Raw genomic sequence first — 19380 nt, forward strand, 5'->3', positions numbered from 1 at the left:
CCACCCCATAATTCAGTCTGTATCCCATAATTTTTATTCCTATTTTGAAAATCCTATGAACCCACATGGAACTTGTCACAGTCCACCATCTTTGACAGAAGCATGGAGCCTGCACAGCTCGGCAGTATTGTCATAAGCACTGCAAGCACACGACATACAATCCTCTGGTATTTGCAGAGCCGCAAGAAAAGCCATGGAGAATATGACAATTTACTGGAGAGTGGATTGCTGTGGGACATAACAAGAACACATTCAAGATTGCTGGTGGCATTCATGGAGCAGTGGCAAATGATGGAGCACTGCTTTTGGACTCCAGAAATGAGCACTGTCTGGTGGGATCACATTGTGATGCAGGCTTAGGATGACAAGCAATGGCTGCTATAACTTTCAGATGGGCAAGAACACATTCCTGAATCTCTGTGCTGAGCTCACCCCAACCCTCTAGTGCAGGAATGCCAAAAAGAGAACTGCACTGACAGTGGAGAAGTGAGTGGAGATTGCATTGTGAAAACTTGCAGCCCTGGATTGCTACCACTGAGTGGGAACTTATTTTGGAATTGGAAAATCCACTTTGGATGCTGTCATGCAAGTGTGCAAGGCCAGTAATCATCTCCTGCTACACAGGACTGTGACTCTCAACCATGTTCAGGACATGATGGATTTTCAGCGATGAGGTTCCTGAACTCCAGTGGAGTGACAGACGGCAAGCATATCCCTTTTTTTTCAGCAGACCACCTTGCCACAGAGTACATCAATTGAAAGGGTAATTTTTTTATGGTTATGCAAGTGCTGGTGGATCACCGGGGATGCTTCACCAACATCAATGTTGGCTGGTCAGGGAAGGTGCATGAAGCTGACATCTTTAAGAACACAGGACTTTTTCAGAAAGGTACAAGCAGAAGTCTTTGTTCTCAATCAGTGGATTACCGTTGGTGATAGTGAAATGCCAATAGTGATCTTCGGGGATCCGGACTGCCTCTTGCTCCCCTGGTTCATGAAGCCATGCACTGGCCACCTCGACAGTATCAAGGAAAGATTCCTCTACAGGCTCAGCAGCTCAGAATGAAGTTGAATGTGCTTTTGGTAGATTGAAGGGACGCTGGCATTGTTTATTCACAAGATTGGATCTCAGTGAGAAAAATATTCCAATGGTTATAGCTGCCTGCTGTGTTCTGCATAATACCTGTGAAGTGAAGGGGGAAAAGTTGCTGCCAGGGTGAAGGGCTGAGGTGGAGCGGCTGTCTGATCAGTTTGAACAGCTATCAGAAGAGCTCAATGCAGAGCTATATGACTCGGGGAGGTTTTGAAAGAGTACTTTAATAGCAAGCCACAGTAATATATTATAGTGTACTGTTGTCTACCTGTCTCTGCAGTTTTTGGTCCCACTAGAAATTGTGTGGGTGCTTGGTGTACATCTACAAATATAACACTGGCAGTGCACCTATTAATTTTGTGGTGCTTGCTGTACATCTATGGCTATTACATGCTAGTTGTCACTGATCGTATGAGTTGTCACAATGTACAGTAACAACTAAGTGGGTGCTTTCACTACTGTCAGGCATTCTGCAGCATATATTAATAAAGATGAATTATTTCCCAAACAGTAGAGCTTTAATCAGTAACAAAAACACTTCCAAAAAAATTCTGTCCAAGTTAAAAGCAAATACATTAAAACCTTAATAAATTTATGAAACAGAGCTTAATGAAGGAGCAGGAACATTCATATCCATTTTAGCTACACAAACATCAACTGTGGTTCTTACAGGTAAGTGTATGTGAAGTTGTGGTTGTCCTTAATGTCCCCTGGTGTGGAGTGGTAGGGAAAGGGATGTGGCCTCAGATGCCACCTGGAACATGGCGGGGGTGGGGGGGGACAGACGTAAGGAGTTCTCCATTGACTGCAAAGGGAGGCAAGTCTATGATTGTTGAACCTGTAGGTCCACAACAGTTTGCAGCCTGTTTGCTGCTGGAGATGCCCTGTTATGTCCTGGTGAATCTCCCTCTCCTTTTACTGCACTTTTCTCCTGCCCACTCTTTCCTTCTCCATACAATCTGCAGCATTCATCCTCCAGGCCTTCAGTTCGCCATCTGATGCAGCACTCTCTCCTCCTTATCTGTTTCAGGTGTTCCATGGGTGTGGAGGGGGAACCCCTCAAGGCTGCAACAGTAGCAGCTACCGATAAAGCACACAGAGGTACCATTGTCAGTATAGTCACAAAGTTAAGATGAAGAACTCCCTTCCTCCCCTAAAGTTTTAAACAAGACATGCTTATTAATACTTCTGATTTGGCGTACCTGTGCGCAGTACCACTCTCAGCACCAGCCATGGAAAGAATGGTTCTCCAGGGGCAAGGAAAATGAGGAGGGAATTTCTCAGTTAAATGAAATTCATAGTATAGGGCAATGCCACCGAATGCTGGCATCATTTTCCAGAAGCTGTGGTGAATGTAGCTGATATCTCGCTCCTGTGGGTAACAAAGGTACAGAGAGCACACCTGCTGTTGGCATCCTGAAGCCGCCTGGACCCGTATGCTGCTAGTCTGTTTATTGCAATGGTGCCTGCCAAAGTTATCACTGACTGGTGTGGGAAACGGTTCTACCGTGGAGGAAGAAGTAAGGCTGCCACCCCCAGAAATCTTTGGGAGAAAATTGAAGTATGCCTCCGTGAAAGTTTCATTGAGAATCTTGCAGGAGGATTCAAGGATCCCTGTGGACATAAACAAACTGCTCGTTATGGCCTCCCCTGCCCAACTCTACAGGGCAATGAAAAGCAGATAACAACTCTACCTCTCTTTGTTGTACTGCTACCTCTTCTTGTATGAATAAATTAATGAAAAGTTGATGGCATCCCCAACTTAGCAGGACACAGCTATCACCGAAATGGGAAATACAATTACACACCCACCTGAGGTTCCTTCCCCTACATCGGGCTTGTCCATGTTTGACTGACTGGATTCCAGTGTAGTCTCCAACAGGTCCGGGCTCGTGGCATAGCTAGACCTCTCTGTCATATGTCCCCCATCCTCCTCTTCATCCCAGGGGGGCTGTGACTCAGGCTGTTTGGGGGTATCCATGATGGTGTATGGTGTGGTGGGATCTCCACCAAATACGGCATGCAGCTTTTTGTAAAGGGGCAGGTCTGTGGCTTGGCATCTGATCAACTGTTGGCTTCCCTGGCCTTCTGATATGCCTGTCGCAATTCCTTTGCTTTCACTCAGTACTGCTGCTGATCCCTGTTGTATCCCTTCTTCTGCATCCCCCTGTGCAATCTGCTAGTAGATGGCCACATTTCTTTGGCTGGTCTGTAGCTGTGCTTGCAGAGCCTCTTCTGCCCACAAGCCCAGGAGAGCCAATATCTTTTGTCTACTCCAGAGGAAAGCACATCTGGAGCGTGTCATCGACAGTGTCAGCTGGGCAGTCCCACGTAACAGTGGAGAACTGCTAGGTGTGCTCACCAAGATGGACAGTCAGGAAAAGGCATTTCAAAAATTTGCAGGGTTTTTTAAGGGAGAGGGACTTCAAGTTTCCATGAGCCCTGGGCAGTAGAGTTCACAATTGTGACTAGAGTAGTCAGTGTTGGGCATTGTGGGACAGCTGCTGGAGGACTGTTGGGGTCAACATAGGTAAAACACAGTGACTACATTCACACTGTGTTGACTGCAGTACATCGACCATGGCTCAATGCCCCTCTGGGAGGTGGTGTTACTGTGTCGGAGGAATGGAAAGCTCGCATCAGCAGGAGACAGATTTAAGTGGAGACACATGCACAGCAAGGCTGACAAAAGACAGCCTTTTGTTGACCTAACTTTGTAGTGTAGACCAGGCCTTAGTAAGTCCTGACAAATGACAAAAAAGCACTACCAGTGTGAACACTTTTTGATTGCTTTAAGATCTTTATCTCGCGTCCCACTAGAGCTGGAAGTGAATGTCACAAACCACAAGAAAGAGCTGAAATCTCAGATTGGTAGACTTCAATCAGTTAGAGCCCTGATAGGTTATGAAATATCAGATCTTTGTATAAAACATCACTTTGATCTGATGTATATCTTGATTCCGCCTCCTCTTTAATTCTGGCTTGATTGTAACCTTGACAAATAGCTAAAGCCAAACCAAATCTGGTACACTTTTATGCATGTGCTTAACTTTACTACCATTAGTAGGTTCCACTGATTTCATAGTAAATTGGAAAAGTAAAATTAAGCATGTGCTTGTTTGCAAAGTCAGAACCTAAGAGAGTATTGCCAACCAGAAGCATTGAAAAATCGTAATTCAAGCCCCCAAAAAATCATTAAGTTGTCTTAAAAAGCATGAGTTACTTAGAAAAAAAATATTTTTGGATTCTTATTACTTGCCTTCAGGTTAAGTCAAGTCTTTAGGGTTCTTGTTTTGTAGCTTTTTTCTGCAACCCCAAGGGCTAGAAGATTTTTATGAAAATTGAGATTCTCATGAGTCCAGAAGCTGAGACTGTAAAAAAAAAAATACTATGGCAAGAGTTGGCAACACTGCTGCTAATAGTAATACTGCTTATATAGCTTTTCTAATTCAATTGTCCAAGCTGAGAAAATGTATAAAGGAAAGAGCACCAGTGGTAAAAAGGAAAGTAGATTTTTTTTTAACTTATTTCTACCTTCATTAGTTACCAAACTGAGGTCCATGGAGAACTTTCTGGTGGTCAGCAGAGAGCTGGCTGATGATACAGTCCTCTCCTGTCCCCATTCCCCTCCTCGTTGTTCCCATGTATTAGACTGCGTTGAAGAAAGCTAAAAATGTGTTGTTTTCCTAGTAGTAATTTTTCATCTAAGTAATTGCTCTAATTGTCATGAGGATGTTGCATGACAGTGGTAGGTCTGTGAGACAATCTCTCTCTATAAAGATCTAGTCCACAGAATGAAAAAGATTGAAAACTCCTTAAGTTAAAATATTTGCAATATAAATATAGAAATAGGCCTTTTAAAATGATGGGTTTTAACATGATCTTGTCTCTTTACATAGAAAATATATCAGACTTGTCAATTTTGCCCTAAGTCTTCTATTTTCTTTTATTTTTGTGGATATCTGGATGTTTGTCATAAGTTGTCTAGACTATCTGTCTTTTCAAACCATCTTTGTCCATCTAAACAACCTGTGGATTTTCCAATCTAATTGGAAAGCTGTTTGCTTTATTTTTTTCTTGTACTTTTTTATGCAAATATTAGACTCAATCTATTTGATTTGATTGTTTTCAAAAGCCACAGTCAATATGGCATGTATTAAATTTGTAAAGAAAAGGAAAATTAAAGGTCGGGGTTAGATTGATGGACTCTTGTTCGTACAGAACGTTTTGGCTAACAATTCTTTGCATAGAGTTAAATCTTCATGTATAAAAAGAAACACATCTCCCACATTCAGCCTTTCACAGTGTAAAAACAAATACCCCTAACCTTTGCTTTCAGTTTAGAAATTTAGTTATAAACGTCCAAGGCATGTGGCTGCAGCACTACGCAGAAGAACTTTGCAGATTTGTACTGGTAACTCAAAGGCCCCACTGTAGATTGATTATTTCTGTAAACTAACAATTAAGGGTCCAGTACAGCAAAGCACTTCTGGCACAGAATGGAGGTGAAAGATGTACACCTTCATCTAGAATACTGTATGCAGTACTGGTCACACTATCTCAGGGTTTGTCCACATGGCAAGTTAATGCATGGCAAGCCAGGGTATCTGCAGACCACTAGCTTGTGGTGCATTCACTGGCCATCTGAACTCTTCTAGCGTGCAATAAAAATTCCATAGTGCACTCTGACGTGTTCCCACGTGGACAAGCCCTCAGAAAGATCATTGCAGAGCTAGCTAGCTTCAAAGAGGGACAAGAAGAATGATTAGGCATGTGGAAACCTATCTTCATAAAGATTGAAAAGATTGGGATTGTTTACTTTAGAAAGGAGACAAGCAGCACTATGATAAAAGTATATAAGATAATGAATGGTAGAGAGACAGGAGATCGGGAGCTGTCTCAAAATATAAGAACAAGGGGACGTTCACTGTGGCTGATTCAAAACTGATAAGCAAAGCTTTTTCACTCAAGCCTTAATTAGACTGTGAAAGTTATTGCCACAGGAAATTGTTGAGGGAAAGAATTTAGTAAGGCTCAGAGAGGGATTGGATGCTTTTATGGATAACAAGATTATCCAGAGAATTATCATAGTTAATGCTAAAAAAGAGTTTTGGAGGGGATAAAAATCTCATGCTTCAGGGTTTAAACCAGTCTGTAATTAGGATGAGACTTTTCTTGGGGGCACAAATTATTCCACATATGCCTGCTGTGGAGTTCTTGCTGCTTCTCTGAAGCAGCTGATGCTGGCCAGAGACAAGATAGCTCCACCTGTCTGATTCAGTGTAGCTGTTCCTGTGTAGGCGTGTGCTTAAATCTATCCCTATTGAGTGAAGTGCCTAATCACTTGCTTACTTGCTTTGCTGAAGCAGGGCCTAATTGAATAAACTTGATTGTTTGTTATTAACTCAAGGATACTGCATCATAAAATGTATTTAATGTTAATGAATAGGTGCTGTTGAGTTCTAATTAATGAATGCTTCATGTATACTAGTAAATAGTCTGTAATACAGTCATTGCTATTAAAATGTTAGTATTTTCTAAACAGAGTGGAAAACCTGGATTTCAATTACCAAAGAGCAGTAACTATTTTGGCAAATATGCTGCCATTTTAAGGCCTGATTTTCAGGGGTTCTGATCACTTGCAACTCCCCTTGAGTTCAGCTGGAGTGTCAGGAGCTCAGTGCTTTTGAAAATCAAGCAATAAGTGACCATTGTGTATGTTATAAAAATAACGAAGACTGAGTAATATGAGAATTTACTACATATATCTATTCCTTTTTGCTAAGACATGAGACCACTCTTTTTTGTGACAATTAGTTTTTTTGGTTTAGCAAAGTAAGCATTACTGACAGCGTTCATTTTATACATATTATGGGCTTAGAGCCTCAGCTGGGGTAAATGATTGTAGTGTCATTGAAGTACATGATACTGTAGCCATTTATATAAGCTGAGCATCAGCCCTTACAGGTTTAATAGGGCCTGAATGACTTGAAATATCTATTTTTTTCTAGGGTGTGCTGATCTCCAGACTCTTGATACTATGCAACCAATGGAAAGGAAAAGACAGGGCTACATTCATGAGTTGATCCAGACTGAGGAGAGGTACATGGATGATCTTCAGCTTGTCTTAGAGGTGAGAGTTACTTGGAAACAAAAGGTGTTTTAAACAACAATCAAAGCAAAGTCTCTTATCTTCAGTGTCTCTTCTTTATCAGATGATCATTATGACATTTGATTCATAGCTGAGTTGTGTAAATCTATGAAGTCTGAGGGCTTGTCTTCACTATGGGGGTAAGTCGACCTAAGTTATGCTACTCCAGCTATGTGAATAACATAGCTGGAGTCAACGTGGCTTAGGTCAACTTACTCCGGTGTCTTCACTGCGCTGCGTCGACAGGAGATGCTCTCCGGTCAACTTCCCTTACACTTGGAGAGCTGGAGCACTGGGGTCGACCAAAGAGTGCTCTGCCATCAATTTAGCGGGTCTTCAGTAGACCCACTAAATTGATCCCTGCTGCATCGGTTAGAGCAGCATTGATCTCCCCATAGTGAAGACCAGCCCATACATGTGAAGGCTTTGATGTTTTAACAACATACAACATGGATGGCAGAGTATGTTTTCTCATTATATCAACTCTTCGTGTACTGAGAATTGCCGTGTTTTCTAAAGGAAAACTGTCAAGTTTGCATTGTAAGAACAGTGCAATTAATTGCTGTTCTGTCACTCAGTACATGTCTACATTGTGCTGGCAAAGTGCTCTAGTGGCGTGTGATTTTTAGAGCTTTCTAATGTGTTGCATTCCAGCTGTCCCCTATAGAACCTGTGGCGTGGTATAAAAGGCACCTCGTTTGCATTACTGTAGTCCTGCGGGCCAGTTAGAGCACTTTATATAACACACCTCCCTGGCATGCCATGCCACACAGTCAAGCCTTTAGACAGCTGTTGTCTGTAGTCATCTTTTAAATAACTATGCAAGTTCTCCTTTGTGACTACCTTCAGACTATTTTAAGGAAGCCAGCCTATCTCCAGTGCCATACAAATTTCATTCAAGCCAGTTACTGAATTGCTTGCTCTGGGACTACACTGCTGCTTCAGTATTTATCTTCCTCCCCTAGAGAAACACCCCTTTCCCTCTGGCATTACCCTCACTTGTGGTTCCTAAAGCAAAAAAAGCAATTTAAATATTTTTGCAAGCACTGCATTTTCTCTCACTTGAGTAACTCTTTTCTCCTAAAGGACCTTCTGACTTAGTATTTAGTATTTATGTATCACATTGGTCTGAGGCACTCAAATATTATAGTGATGAGCATGGTATAAGTACTTGTATAAAACAGAATAGTCTGTAGAGGTCAAAGTGCTTTATAAATGTTAGCTAGTTCTCACATACTATTGGCATGGGATAAGTAAGTATTGCCTACATTTTATAAGTGGGGAAACTGAGGCAGCGGTTGAACAACATGCCCATGGCTGCCGGGGAAACGATCCGTGAGAAAGCAATGTTTGCTCACCAGCAGTCTCTCTAATTATAACATTATGGCAGGTGTCACCAGGAGGTGCTGGTGCATGTAGTTTTCCAAATTGATTAGACTAAATTCTTGAAGCAAGGATGGTCTGTGGTTAGGGCGACAGCCTGGGACTTGGAAGAGCTGGGTTCAGTTCCCAGCTCTGCCATAACCCTCTGGTGTGGCCATATGGAGCCATATAAGCACCTAAGAGAGAGACCTAGATAGGTGGAGTTTCCCTCTGGAAAGCAGGCATTGGTGTTGGACTGAGACTCCTGAAAGAAAGGCTTCACCTGCATACTAGTTAATTGTCTCTGTTCCAGGACTGGCTATATATGTGTAAATAAAAGAAGTTATGTTTGAATATATCCAGACTCTGCCTCACTGTTTTATTTGCCATGGTGAAGCCCACCTGCAGGGCCCTGACACCTGCTACCACTTAAAGAGGTGATGCTGGTGTCAGTATGGGACACTGCTGTTGGAAGAAGGGGCAAACATAGGAACCCACAGGAAGCATCTGTAGGAAGTGATCTGGAAAAAAATTCCATTAAAGAGCTTGCTTGTCTGCAGTTATTCTCAGAAGAAATGAATGGATGGATACCACAAAGTTCTGAATGCATCAGTGCATTAAGCTTCAAACCATTAATAATTTAAGAAAAGACAGCTGGCCATGTTCTGCTTTCTCTGTGTTTGAAGTTGCTCACGTGTCTGTTCTCTGACTGTAGGTTTTCCAGAAACGAATGGCTGAATCAGGCTGTCTCACAGAAGAAGAAATGGGATTGATCTTTGTTAACTGGAAGGAGCTCATAATGTCTAATACAAAGTTACTTAAGTGAGTACTGCTAGCATGTGTGCCTCCTAAATGAGAACTCACTAATGTCTAAGCTTCCCCCAAAATAATAATTTATTCTCCTATTCCACTCCGCAGGAACTGGTTTTATTGTAAGGCCTGCTCAACACTAGAAAATTAGGTTGGCATAACTACATCACTCAGGGGTGTGAAAAATCCACAACCCTGAGTGGCATAGTTATGCCAACTTAAGTTCCTGTGTAGACAGTGCTGGGTCAATGGAAGAATTGTTCCATCGACCTAACTACTGCCTCTCGGGGAGGTGAATTACCTACACTGACGGGAGAATTCCTCCTAGCAGCGTAGGTAGTGTCTACACTGAAGCGCTACAGCAGCGTAGCTGTGCCACTGTAGCATTTTAAGTGTAGACAAGCCCTCAGTGTTTCTGCTCCTGCTGATTATTTCCCACTTGATAATCCTGCAATGTCAATTCATTTAAGTATAACAGAGTTTCTCAAACAGGGGTCGCCACTTGTGCAGGGAAAGCCCCTGAAGGACTGCTGTGAGCTCCGTCCACTGGCCGCAGATCGCTGCTCCGGGCCAATGGAAGCCGCTGGAAGCAGCGCAGGCCAAGGGACGTATTGGCCGCCTCTTCCAGTGGCTCCCATTGGCTTGGAGCAGTGATCCGCAGCCAGTGGGAGCCGCAATCAGCTGGACCTGCGGACAGGGCTCACACCAGCCTGCCAGGGGCTTTCCCTGCACAAGCAATGACCCCTGTTTGAGAAACCCTGAAGTTATAATGTCACAAAGAGAGGGTTATAAGAGGGAAAGGAACAAACAACGGGAGCAGATGAACTTTGAACAAGGGGCCTTAGAAATAAAGAATAAGTTTTCTATATTTTCCTCACGTTTTCCAGAGTTTTCTGGGAGTGAATTTTTGCAATGACAAACCTATTAATTGTTTACTATAAGGTGGGATGATGCTATATGCATGTACAGTGTTAAATCAGACTAGATCAGCATTTCTCAAACTCGAGGTCTGATCTAAAAGGGGATTGCAAGGCTATTGTAGAAGGGTCTTCAGAGCGGCAGCTGCTGGCCGGGCACCCAGCTCTGAAGGCACCACTAGCACCACCAGGCGCAGCACAGAAGAAAAGGTGGCGTGCTATGTCAGGAGGCAGGGGAAGTCACTACTTTTTGTGGGGGGTCATCACAGCCTGAAATATTTTCAAAGGGAGTCCTAGCAAAAAAATTTTTGAGAACCCCTGGACTAGATGATTATGATGGTCCCTACTGACCTTAAAGTCTGTGGAGGCCATTGGTTGCACTGTTTGTCCCAGAACACGTTGAAGGGGAGGGAGAAGCATTTCCACTGTTTCAGATATCACTTCCTCAGAAATCTACATGTGTTAAGCAAGTCTGTCAGTACAGCACGCGGTGCCAGCATTCAGCCAGATTTGTGATACATCCAGGGCCTAACAGTGCTGGAAGAGAGGTTTTTTTTCTTGTAAGAACTCGATATTGAATGGAATCAGGAATCCACCTGTCTGACAGATAGAAAATCTGAGGCACCAGAATTAGGTCACTTCTGAATTACAGAGTCAAACTATGAAATTCTCTCCTCTGCAGAGCCCTGCGTGTGCGTAAGAAGACAGGAGGAGAAAAAATGCCTGTGCAGATGATTGGGGACATCCTGGCTGCAGAGCTCTCTCACATGCAGGCCTATATCAGATTCTGCAGTTGCCAGCTCAATGGAGCTGCATTGCTGCAACAGAAAACAGATGAAGAAACAGAGTTCAAAGACTTCTTAAAGGTATTCTATTCACTAGCTTCCATATTGGATCCCGGTTTCCTTTCCCCTGATGGCAGGGCCTGTTCAAAAACCTGTCCAACCTAAGGTTGACTTGTCCAGAAAAATCCAGGATTCCAGAATCCTTCCTGCATAGATACAATCCTCTGCTTTCCTATGAATCTGATATGCTGATAGTGTTAACATTCAGTGACAGTTGCTGTAGAGCCTCCTTCAGTCTTGTTCTCTTGCGAGTGTTTTATTCCATTTTCCATTCCACTGCTTTACATTAGTCCAGCCTCGGTGCTGCGCCTTCAAAGTTACAGTGCTTGTGTTTGCCTTACTTTCAAGATTCATGCTACAAAAGAGGTTGGAGTTGATTGATTTGGACTGCAAGGCTTGTTGTTTTAAACACCCTGCATAACTTGCAAAAGCAATGAGCTGTTGCTGGACTGTGTGATTGCTATAGGTGCGAGGGCTTCACAAACGTGAGACGTGCCAGGAGGCTAACAGTGAGCATAAGAACATTATATAAAATAACTAGGAGTAAGGAACTGCTGCTGCAGCTCAACTGATGAGATGTCTTTGATGAAGGGCAATCAGCTGTGAAGGGGAAAATGCCAAAACATTTGACGTACAGTTTGGTTGTTTTTTTAAACAAACTTTTCTGGATCCTTATGTAAAATAAAAACTAAGTCAGTTTTAAATGATAGGGTTTTGGTGACTACAGGAGCTTCACTTTCCTGGCTTATGTTGGCACAATGTCTTGTGGTTTGTCTACACTGAAATTAGCCACCACTGACTGGCCTGTGGCAGCTGACTGGGGCTCATGGGACTGGGGCTATGTGGCTGTTTAACTGCAGTGTAAACGTTCAGGCTCAGGCTGCAGCCCAAGCTCTGGGACCCTCCCACCTCGCATGGTCCTAGAGCCTCGGCTCCAGCCCAAGCCCAAATATTTACACCACAGTTAAAGAGCCCCTTAGCCCAGGCCCTGGGACCCCAAGTCAGCTGGTATGGACCAGCTGTGGGTTTTTAATTGAAGTATATAGTAGACATACCCTCAGTAGAATGACAGTTCTCTAATTCTTTGCCATTGGTTCTAAATGTAAATGCACTGTGATTTTTAAACCTATATGAGCTCTAGGATTTCTTGCAGTAACTGGGAAGATTCATTCCATCAGGCACTGTTCAGTGCAGCAATGCAAATAGTTACTTCTATTTCTTGATCAGTAATGCAGTGTCTCTGGATTACACCATAGAAACTAGCCTCTGACCCTCGCTGTAAAGGAATGCCACTTTCCAGCTTTCTGCTGAAACCTATGCAGAGGATTACACGCTACCCTCTGCTCATAAAGAGTGTGAGTATCCTGGGTTTGTAAAATTCTGAATCTTGTAACACAGGGGTCGGCAACCTTTCAGAAGTGGTGTGCTGAGTCTTCATTTATTCGCTCTAATTTAAGTTTTCGCATGCCGGTAATACATTTTAACATTTTTAGAAGGTCTCTTTCTATAAGTCTATAATATATAACTAAACTATTGTTGTATGCAAAGTAAATAAGGTTTTTTAAATGTTTAAGAAGCCTAATTTAAAATTAAATTAAAATGCAGAGCCCCCTGGATGGGTGGCCAGGATCCGGGCAGTGTGAGTGCAACTGAAAATCAACTCGCGTGCCGCCTTCAGCACGCTTGCTATAGGTTGCCTACCCCTGTTGTCCCATTTTAAATTTCATTTCTGTAGCAGAATAACTGCGGTTGCAAAAACAGAGAAAGCATTGTCATGTAATAAGGATTTCTTTATAAGTGTATCACATCTGGCACCTATCCTTACCTGGGTTTTTATCTCTGTCTGTTTCTGTTTCCTCCCTTCTGATCCCAACCAGATTCTGGAGAATACCCCAGAAAACCACCCAGATCACAATAATCTCAAGCTTGCCTTGGAACGCGCAGAGGAGCTATGTTCTCAAGTTAATGAAGGTGTGCGTGAGAAAGAGAACTCAGACAGGCTGGAGTGGATACAGTCCCATGTACAGTGCGAAGGACTTGCTGAGGTAACTGGCTTAGCTAGTGCTTGGGTGGCTGGCATATATAGGGCTGTATTGTAGAGCCCTTTAAAGTTAATTTACACAGGAACCGGATAGGAAAAAATAAGTGGGAGTGACATGTCCTGCCCGCTAGCATTACCTGAGCTCTACCCACTTGTGATCTCAAAGGGAGATGCCACTCAGTAGATTGTGGGGATGTCAGAGGTGAAAGTAACTTACAGCATTTACTGGTACTGCTGGAGTCCTGAGGGGGGCGTGGCCTCATCCTGAAGAGGCGTGGCCTCTCAAGATTTAAAGGCCCTGGGGCAGCAGCTGTGGCTGGGAGACCCAGGGCCTTTAAATCAGCCAGGGGCTCCCAGCTGAAGACGTGGCACGGAGCCCCCCGGGGGTCCAGCTGCCGGGGGAACCCCGAGCTTTGCAGGGCTAGGGCAGGGATTTAAAGGGCCCAGAGCTCCTGCTGCTGAAGGGAGCCCTGAGCCCTTTAAATCCTGGCCCCAGCCCAGTCGCCAGAGCCCTGGCCAGGATTCAAAGGGCTCTTGGCTGCCCGCAGCCACGGGGAGCTCCGAGCCCTTTAAATCTCAGCTGTGGCCGGGATTTAAAGGGCTCTGGGCTGCCCGCAGTGGCAGGGAGTTCTGAGCCCTTTAAATCCCGGGCCCAGCCCAGCCTCCGGAGCCGCAGCCGGGATTGAAAAGGCTCTTTCAATCCCCGCCATGGAAGCCGGTGCGGTCCGGCACGGCGTACTGGCTCTTCCGGTACGCTGTACCGCACCGGACCTGCTTACTTTCACCTCTAGGGGATATCCATAATATGATTATCCCTCCTCTTTCTTGCCTGCTTTGAGCAGCAGTGAAATTGCTGACATTTTAAACTGGTACCATTAAGCTTCAGTTAATATTAATTGAAGCAATTTCTCACTCTTCAGATTTTGCTTAAGCTGCCAGCAGACTGAGGCAGATGTTCCTATGTGATATTACTCTTTGTCCAAATTTTTGAAGTTTTTCTTCACAACAATAAGAGTCTAGAAACTATTTTTAAACGTAATTCTTGAGCACAAGATGGCAGCCACTAGGGAAAAGTTTCAGCTCACTGGCCCAGTCAGACACCTGCATTTGTGGCCTTAAAGCCTTAAACTAATGTTTGTCATTGAGAATAGGGCTGAAACCACTACAGATTATAAGGAAATTGACTTCTCTTAAGACTTTCTAGGATTCTTTCCCACATACTGTAAACTACTGGGGGAAATACACAAGCATTCTACATGCATTAAAATGAGTAGGATTTTGAGGGTCATAACCAATAATCACTCTGAAGACAATCTGGAAATGATGCACGTACTACCCAGCTGCTGCTGCTACTCACATATTGATTATATCTCACTCAGCAACCGATTTTCAACTCCATTACAAACTGCCTGGGTCCCCGAAAGCTCCTGCACAGCGGCAAGCTCTACAAAACAAAGAGCAATAAGGAACTGTACGGCTTCCTCTTCAATGACTTCCTGCTCCTGACCTACATGGTGAAGCAGTTTGTTTCTTCAGGGTCAGATAAACTGTTCAGCCGCAAGTCCCACTCTCAGTTCAAAATGTATAAAATGGTGAGTGAATTATAAAGCAGATTCGTAGTTCTTGATCTCTTAATAGGAATCCTGTTCTCTCTCTCTGCAGTGATACATTATCTAGTGTTGCTTGATTATTCATGGTTGTACTGAATATTGCACAGTCTCAGCTGTGTTGGGTGTCATTATCAGTCATTGGGACTGAAAGTTGACTGCGTGGGGATATTCTCTCAGTGGATACGCAACCCCTATGCAGGGAATGTAAATATGCTGAAGAAAGAGCCCTTCTTGCATCGATTTTATAAACTCCTCCCTCAGGCCACTTACTTAGGAGCCTAAATGTTGACATGGGACCCTAACTTTAGTCCCCTGTTCTTGCAAATGTGGGCCTCTGTGTCCAACCCCTGTATGCTTTCTAGTGAGTGCTCACGGTGCTCCTGAGGAGGGTAGGTAAGTATCCCCATTTTCTGATGGGGAAACCGAAGATGCTGAGAGGTTAAGTGGTTTGCCTAAAGCCACACACTGAGTCTGTGATAAAGTTGGGAGTAAAAAGCAGAAGCTCCTGTTTCCTAGTCTTGCCTTAGCCCATGCTCCGTCTCTGCTCATACACCTCCTCCCGTTTCGTAAAGTACTTTTCTTAGGTAGCCAGGCTGTGGTTTAGACCTGTATTGGCTGGTTTATCTCTTAGTCCTGGAAGGAGTTTCAAAGATCTTTAAATATTGGTCTGTCTGTTTTTCTGGTGTCCTGAGAAGGATGTTCACTTTCTTTAGCAAAAGAAGACATATTTAAATATCATCGTTTTGTTTCTGCTTATCTCGGTGAGTTTGCCACAGTGAGGTTTGCCTTTCCTGCATGTTTTTCAGCCTATTTTCCTTAATGAAGTCCTAGTGAAATTGCCAACCGACCCTTCAAGTGATGAGCCAGTTTTCCATATCTCCCACATTGACAGAGTCTACACGCTAAAAACAGACAATATTAATGAGAGGTGAGTACTGGAAATGCTGAGCCTTATGGGGCCTGGGTGAGCCCTATGGAAGAAAAAAATGTTTAAGCCAGACACTCCGGTGGCTCTTTGCAGTTTAAGAGCAGCAGAACTTCTACCAGATTACTCCTCTGTACACTAATGTGGGAGTGCTTTCACTGTGCAGAACTCACTTCAGACACACATGGGACAAGCTGAAGGCATGGGGAAGCTTTCCCTTGACTCACTGGGTGTTAGATCGGACCCATGGTGAGCATTCAGCCAAGAGCTGGCTCCCTATCAAGTCTGTAAAGATTTATCTGTCAATTCAGGGGGCTTCCTTCTGGACTTGGAACACACAGTGGACTTGTTAATACTTTTCTCACCTGCAGGTGCAAAGAGAGAGCCTGTTTTGCTCTCATCATGCTGGTCTAAATCAAGATGAACTGCTTTGAAGTTAGTGGAGTTACAAGCTGGTGTGGGAGGAAGGTCTTTGTAATAAGCCATCAGTTCTTCTTAGCTACATTTTTGTCTGTGCTGAAAGGCTGATGTCTCAACGGATAATTGGCTTGTTCCATGATCCCACTGAGTATTTAATATGAGCCAGCAGTTCATAATGGGGAAGCATTTTCGCTTGGCAAAGAGACTGGAACAAGAAGCTGGAGGGAAGAGGAGGACTGAGGTTGGATGAGGAGAGCTGGCTGGGCAAGGAGACTGGGATCAGAAGCCTCAGGAGTGAGACTGGGACTCAGTGAGGAAGGACAATGAGACTGGGAGAAGGACAGTGTCACAGAGTGACACTGACCATTTAAGAGGAAGTGTGATGTATTAGCTGCCTCCTGATTGGGTTTAAATAAGATCACCTTTGCTCTATGGGGAGAAGATTTAGTAAATTGGAGGTGGAGGCAGAGACAGCAGGAATCAGCCAGGAAAAGGGGTAGGTGACAGTTGCCAGATACCAGGTTACTGAGAGGACCCTGAAGGACACTGTAGGTAGTTCCTGGGAGAAGGCTGAAGGCAGGAGAGCAGCAAGAGGGGTTCGCTGGCTGACTTCCCCAAGCCAGAGAGTCAGATCCAGAGGGTTGGAGGGGACTGAAAGTCACAGCAGCAGAGGGAGGTGCCTCCTGATATCTAAGCTGGAGAGCCGAAGAGAGGGCGGAAGGCAGAGGAGCAGCGAAAGTGCTTATTCACTGGCATCTCCATACCTGGAGAGCTGGAGCTGGGGAAACAGTGAGAGAGCTGTGAGGAGTAAGGGATGCTTCCCTGGTGAGGATGATCTCCCACCAGAAAGGCTGTGGGGTTTGCTCTGGGAAGAGGGGGGGTCCACTCCAGCTGGAAAGGGTGGGGTGGCTGTCCTGGCAGAGGGACAGAAGAGAATGGACAGAGTCTGGGAGTAGCAGAAGACACCGGAATGTGGTATTTGTTAGGTCAATGGATGAGATGTATTGGGATTTGATAGACCACTTGCACTGTGGTGCTACATGAATTGTGTTTTGGGACCGACATTTTGGATTGTTTACACAATCAATGTTTTGTATTAAACTAGCCCCTAGGAGGGGTATTCTTGAGGCAAGAGAGCCTGGTGTGGAGTTACTTGGGACTCTAAAGAAGGAAAACGGAGGTGGTCTGCTGCAGGAGCATGCCCCAGGCTGGGGTTGCCCTCTAACAGACAGGTTTGGGGGGCGTAGGGCAGAAGGGGTCAAGCTTTAGAGAGCAGGTAGAAGAATCTGTGCCCACAAGAGCACTCTCCCTTCTAGAGCCTGGAATGGAATCCAGAATCTCCGAGTCTTACCATATCTCTGCTGTCAGCAAATATCTGTGTAACCCACTAGCAGTGTGTCTCCAGTTCCCTCTAGTGCTGTTCCACAGAGAGGATGACAGCTTATTAGTGCTATCCGTAATGCCATTAGCTGAAGTGACAGAGGTCTGTGTGGAGGGTCTAAAGGTTTCAACCCTCCTGATGACCTGTGTATCAATATGATGCCAGCTAGCAGAATTCATTTTTTTCAGTTTGCTTTTTTGGAAACCTAGGATATTACACACAAAAAATTGTTTTAAAGGACATTAAGGATGCAATATCAACCACTCAAAAGTTAGAGGTCCTGAGGAAAAAGTAGTACGTGATCACGTAGTTAAAGACCATATCATAATGTAGACATACAAGGGGACTGAACTAAGGGTGCACAGGCAACCCTAATTGTGGCATTTCCTAACTCTTGAGTGCTTGACTTTACAATCTTAATAATGTTCTTTTAACCTATTGGTTTTGTGTGTAATATCCCATGTAAAGCTACCCACATGTGTCAGCCTAATGTTTAGTTCATGTCCTCTTCCTGATACATAATTAGCACAGGCTTCTCTTTGTCTAGACCAACATATTGTATAAAACGGAGTTACTCTTTGGAGAAGGTTTAAATTACGCTAAAAACGTTGTTCTCCATAAAATGGATTGCAAAATTCTCAGCTTCCATGAGATTCACCCCACTCATCTCTACTCACCCCACATACCAGTACCAGAGCACAGGTACCAGCTAAGGAAGGAGCTGGTGCCACTGTTCTGGACTGGGTCAGGTAGGCAAGAGACCATTTTTCTGATGATTTCCCATGGTAATTGGAGGCAATGGACCAGGCTTCTTCTAAGTCCCCTTACTCCAAAGATGGCCACAAAGGCACCTTCACAAGGCCCATAAAGGGGGGAGCACATCCTAACCTTCACTTTGTTAGACTCCCAAGAGCTCAATCTAATTGGTATATCACTATGAAGCAAGTTTTCCAGTCTCATAATCGTTCTCATGGCTCTTCTCTGAACCCCCACCAATTAATCAACATCTTTCTTGAATTGTGGGCACCACTATTCCAGCAGCTGTCACACCAGTGCCAAATACAGAGGTAAAATAACCTCTCTACTTGTGCTTGAGATTCCCGTTTATGCATCTCAAAATCACGAGCTTTTTTGGCCATAGTATCACACTAGGAGCTCATGTTCAGCTGATTTATCCACTACAACCCCCAAATCTTTTTCACAGTCCCCGCCTCCTGAAAGGACCAGCTGAAGTCTTTGTTCTTGGGTGTATCCATTTACAGTTAGCCATAATTTTACATCAAATGAATATATGATGATGGGACCCTCGTGGTCAAAGAGACCTAAGATCAGGTTAGCTCAAAAGAAGGGAACAAAAAATGTGACTTGAATTTGAGACAGTGAGATTTATTAGGTGTTGCTGGAATAACCGCAAGATTGTTGGCTCCAGAGTGACTCTGAAGGGATTAATTTTCACAGGACGGCCTGGGTCCAAAAGATCAAAGGCGCATCAGAGCAGTATATCGAAACTGAGAAGAAGAAACGGGAAAAAGCTTATCAAGGTACAAAATGTGGGCGCTGGCTGAAAAGGGTGCAGGGCTCTTGTGTGCCTGGAAGGATTTCAGAGTCTTCTCTTGAGGAAGCAGCTTCCAGGATGGTTGAGCTAATGTCCCTCTTCTAAACGATTAACTCTTGACTGGGAGTATAGGTGCTATTGCATGACTGAGTGTGTAACTTGTGTTTTTAATAGAAAGGGTCTCTAGCCAGTGGTGTAGTCAGATGGAGGGAACAGGGAGAGCGATCAGAAACAAAAAAAAAAAGCGCCACCCGCTGCGGTGCTTTTATT

The 19380-nt window shown here is 44.1% G+C and overlaps 2 protein-coding genes across 2 annotated transcripts in view; one reads left to right on the top strand and one right to left on the bottom strand.

Moving 5' to 3' along the window:
• The window catches only part of ITSN2 (intersectin 2), a 137503-nt gene that overhangs the window by 114362 nt on the left and 3761 nt on the right, over nucleotides 1-19380 (top strand). The window contains 8 exon segments of the mRNA XM_075063640.1: nucleotides 7105-7226; nucleotides 9322-9428; nucleotides 11016-11199; nucleotides 12435-12533; nucleotides 13056-13223; nucleotides 14599-14811; nucleotides 15636-15757; nucleotides 19014-19096. Coding sequence (XP_074919741.1) covers nucleotides 7105-7226; nucleotides 9322-9428; nucleotides 11016-11199; nucleotides 12435-12533; nucleotides 13056-13223; nucleotides 14599-14811; nucleotides 15636-15757; nucleotides 19014-19096 — 1098 coding nt within the window.
• UBXN2A (UBX domain protein 2A) overlaps nucleotides 1-19380 on the bottom strand; it is a 368202-nt gene that overhangs the window by 855 nt on the left and 347967 nt on the right. The gene's annotated exons all lie outside the window — the stretch shown is intronic.

Source organism: Chelonoidis abingdonii, chromosome 3 (assembly GCF_003597395.2).
Source record: "Chelonoidis abingdonii isolate Lonesome George chromosome 3, CheloAbing_2.0, whole genome shotgun sequence".
Classification (NCBI taxonomy): Eukaryota; Metazoa; Chordata; order Testudines; family Testudinidae; genus Chelonoidis; species Chelonoidis abingdonii.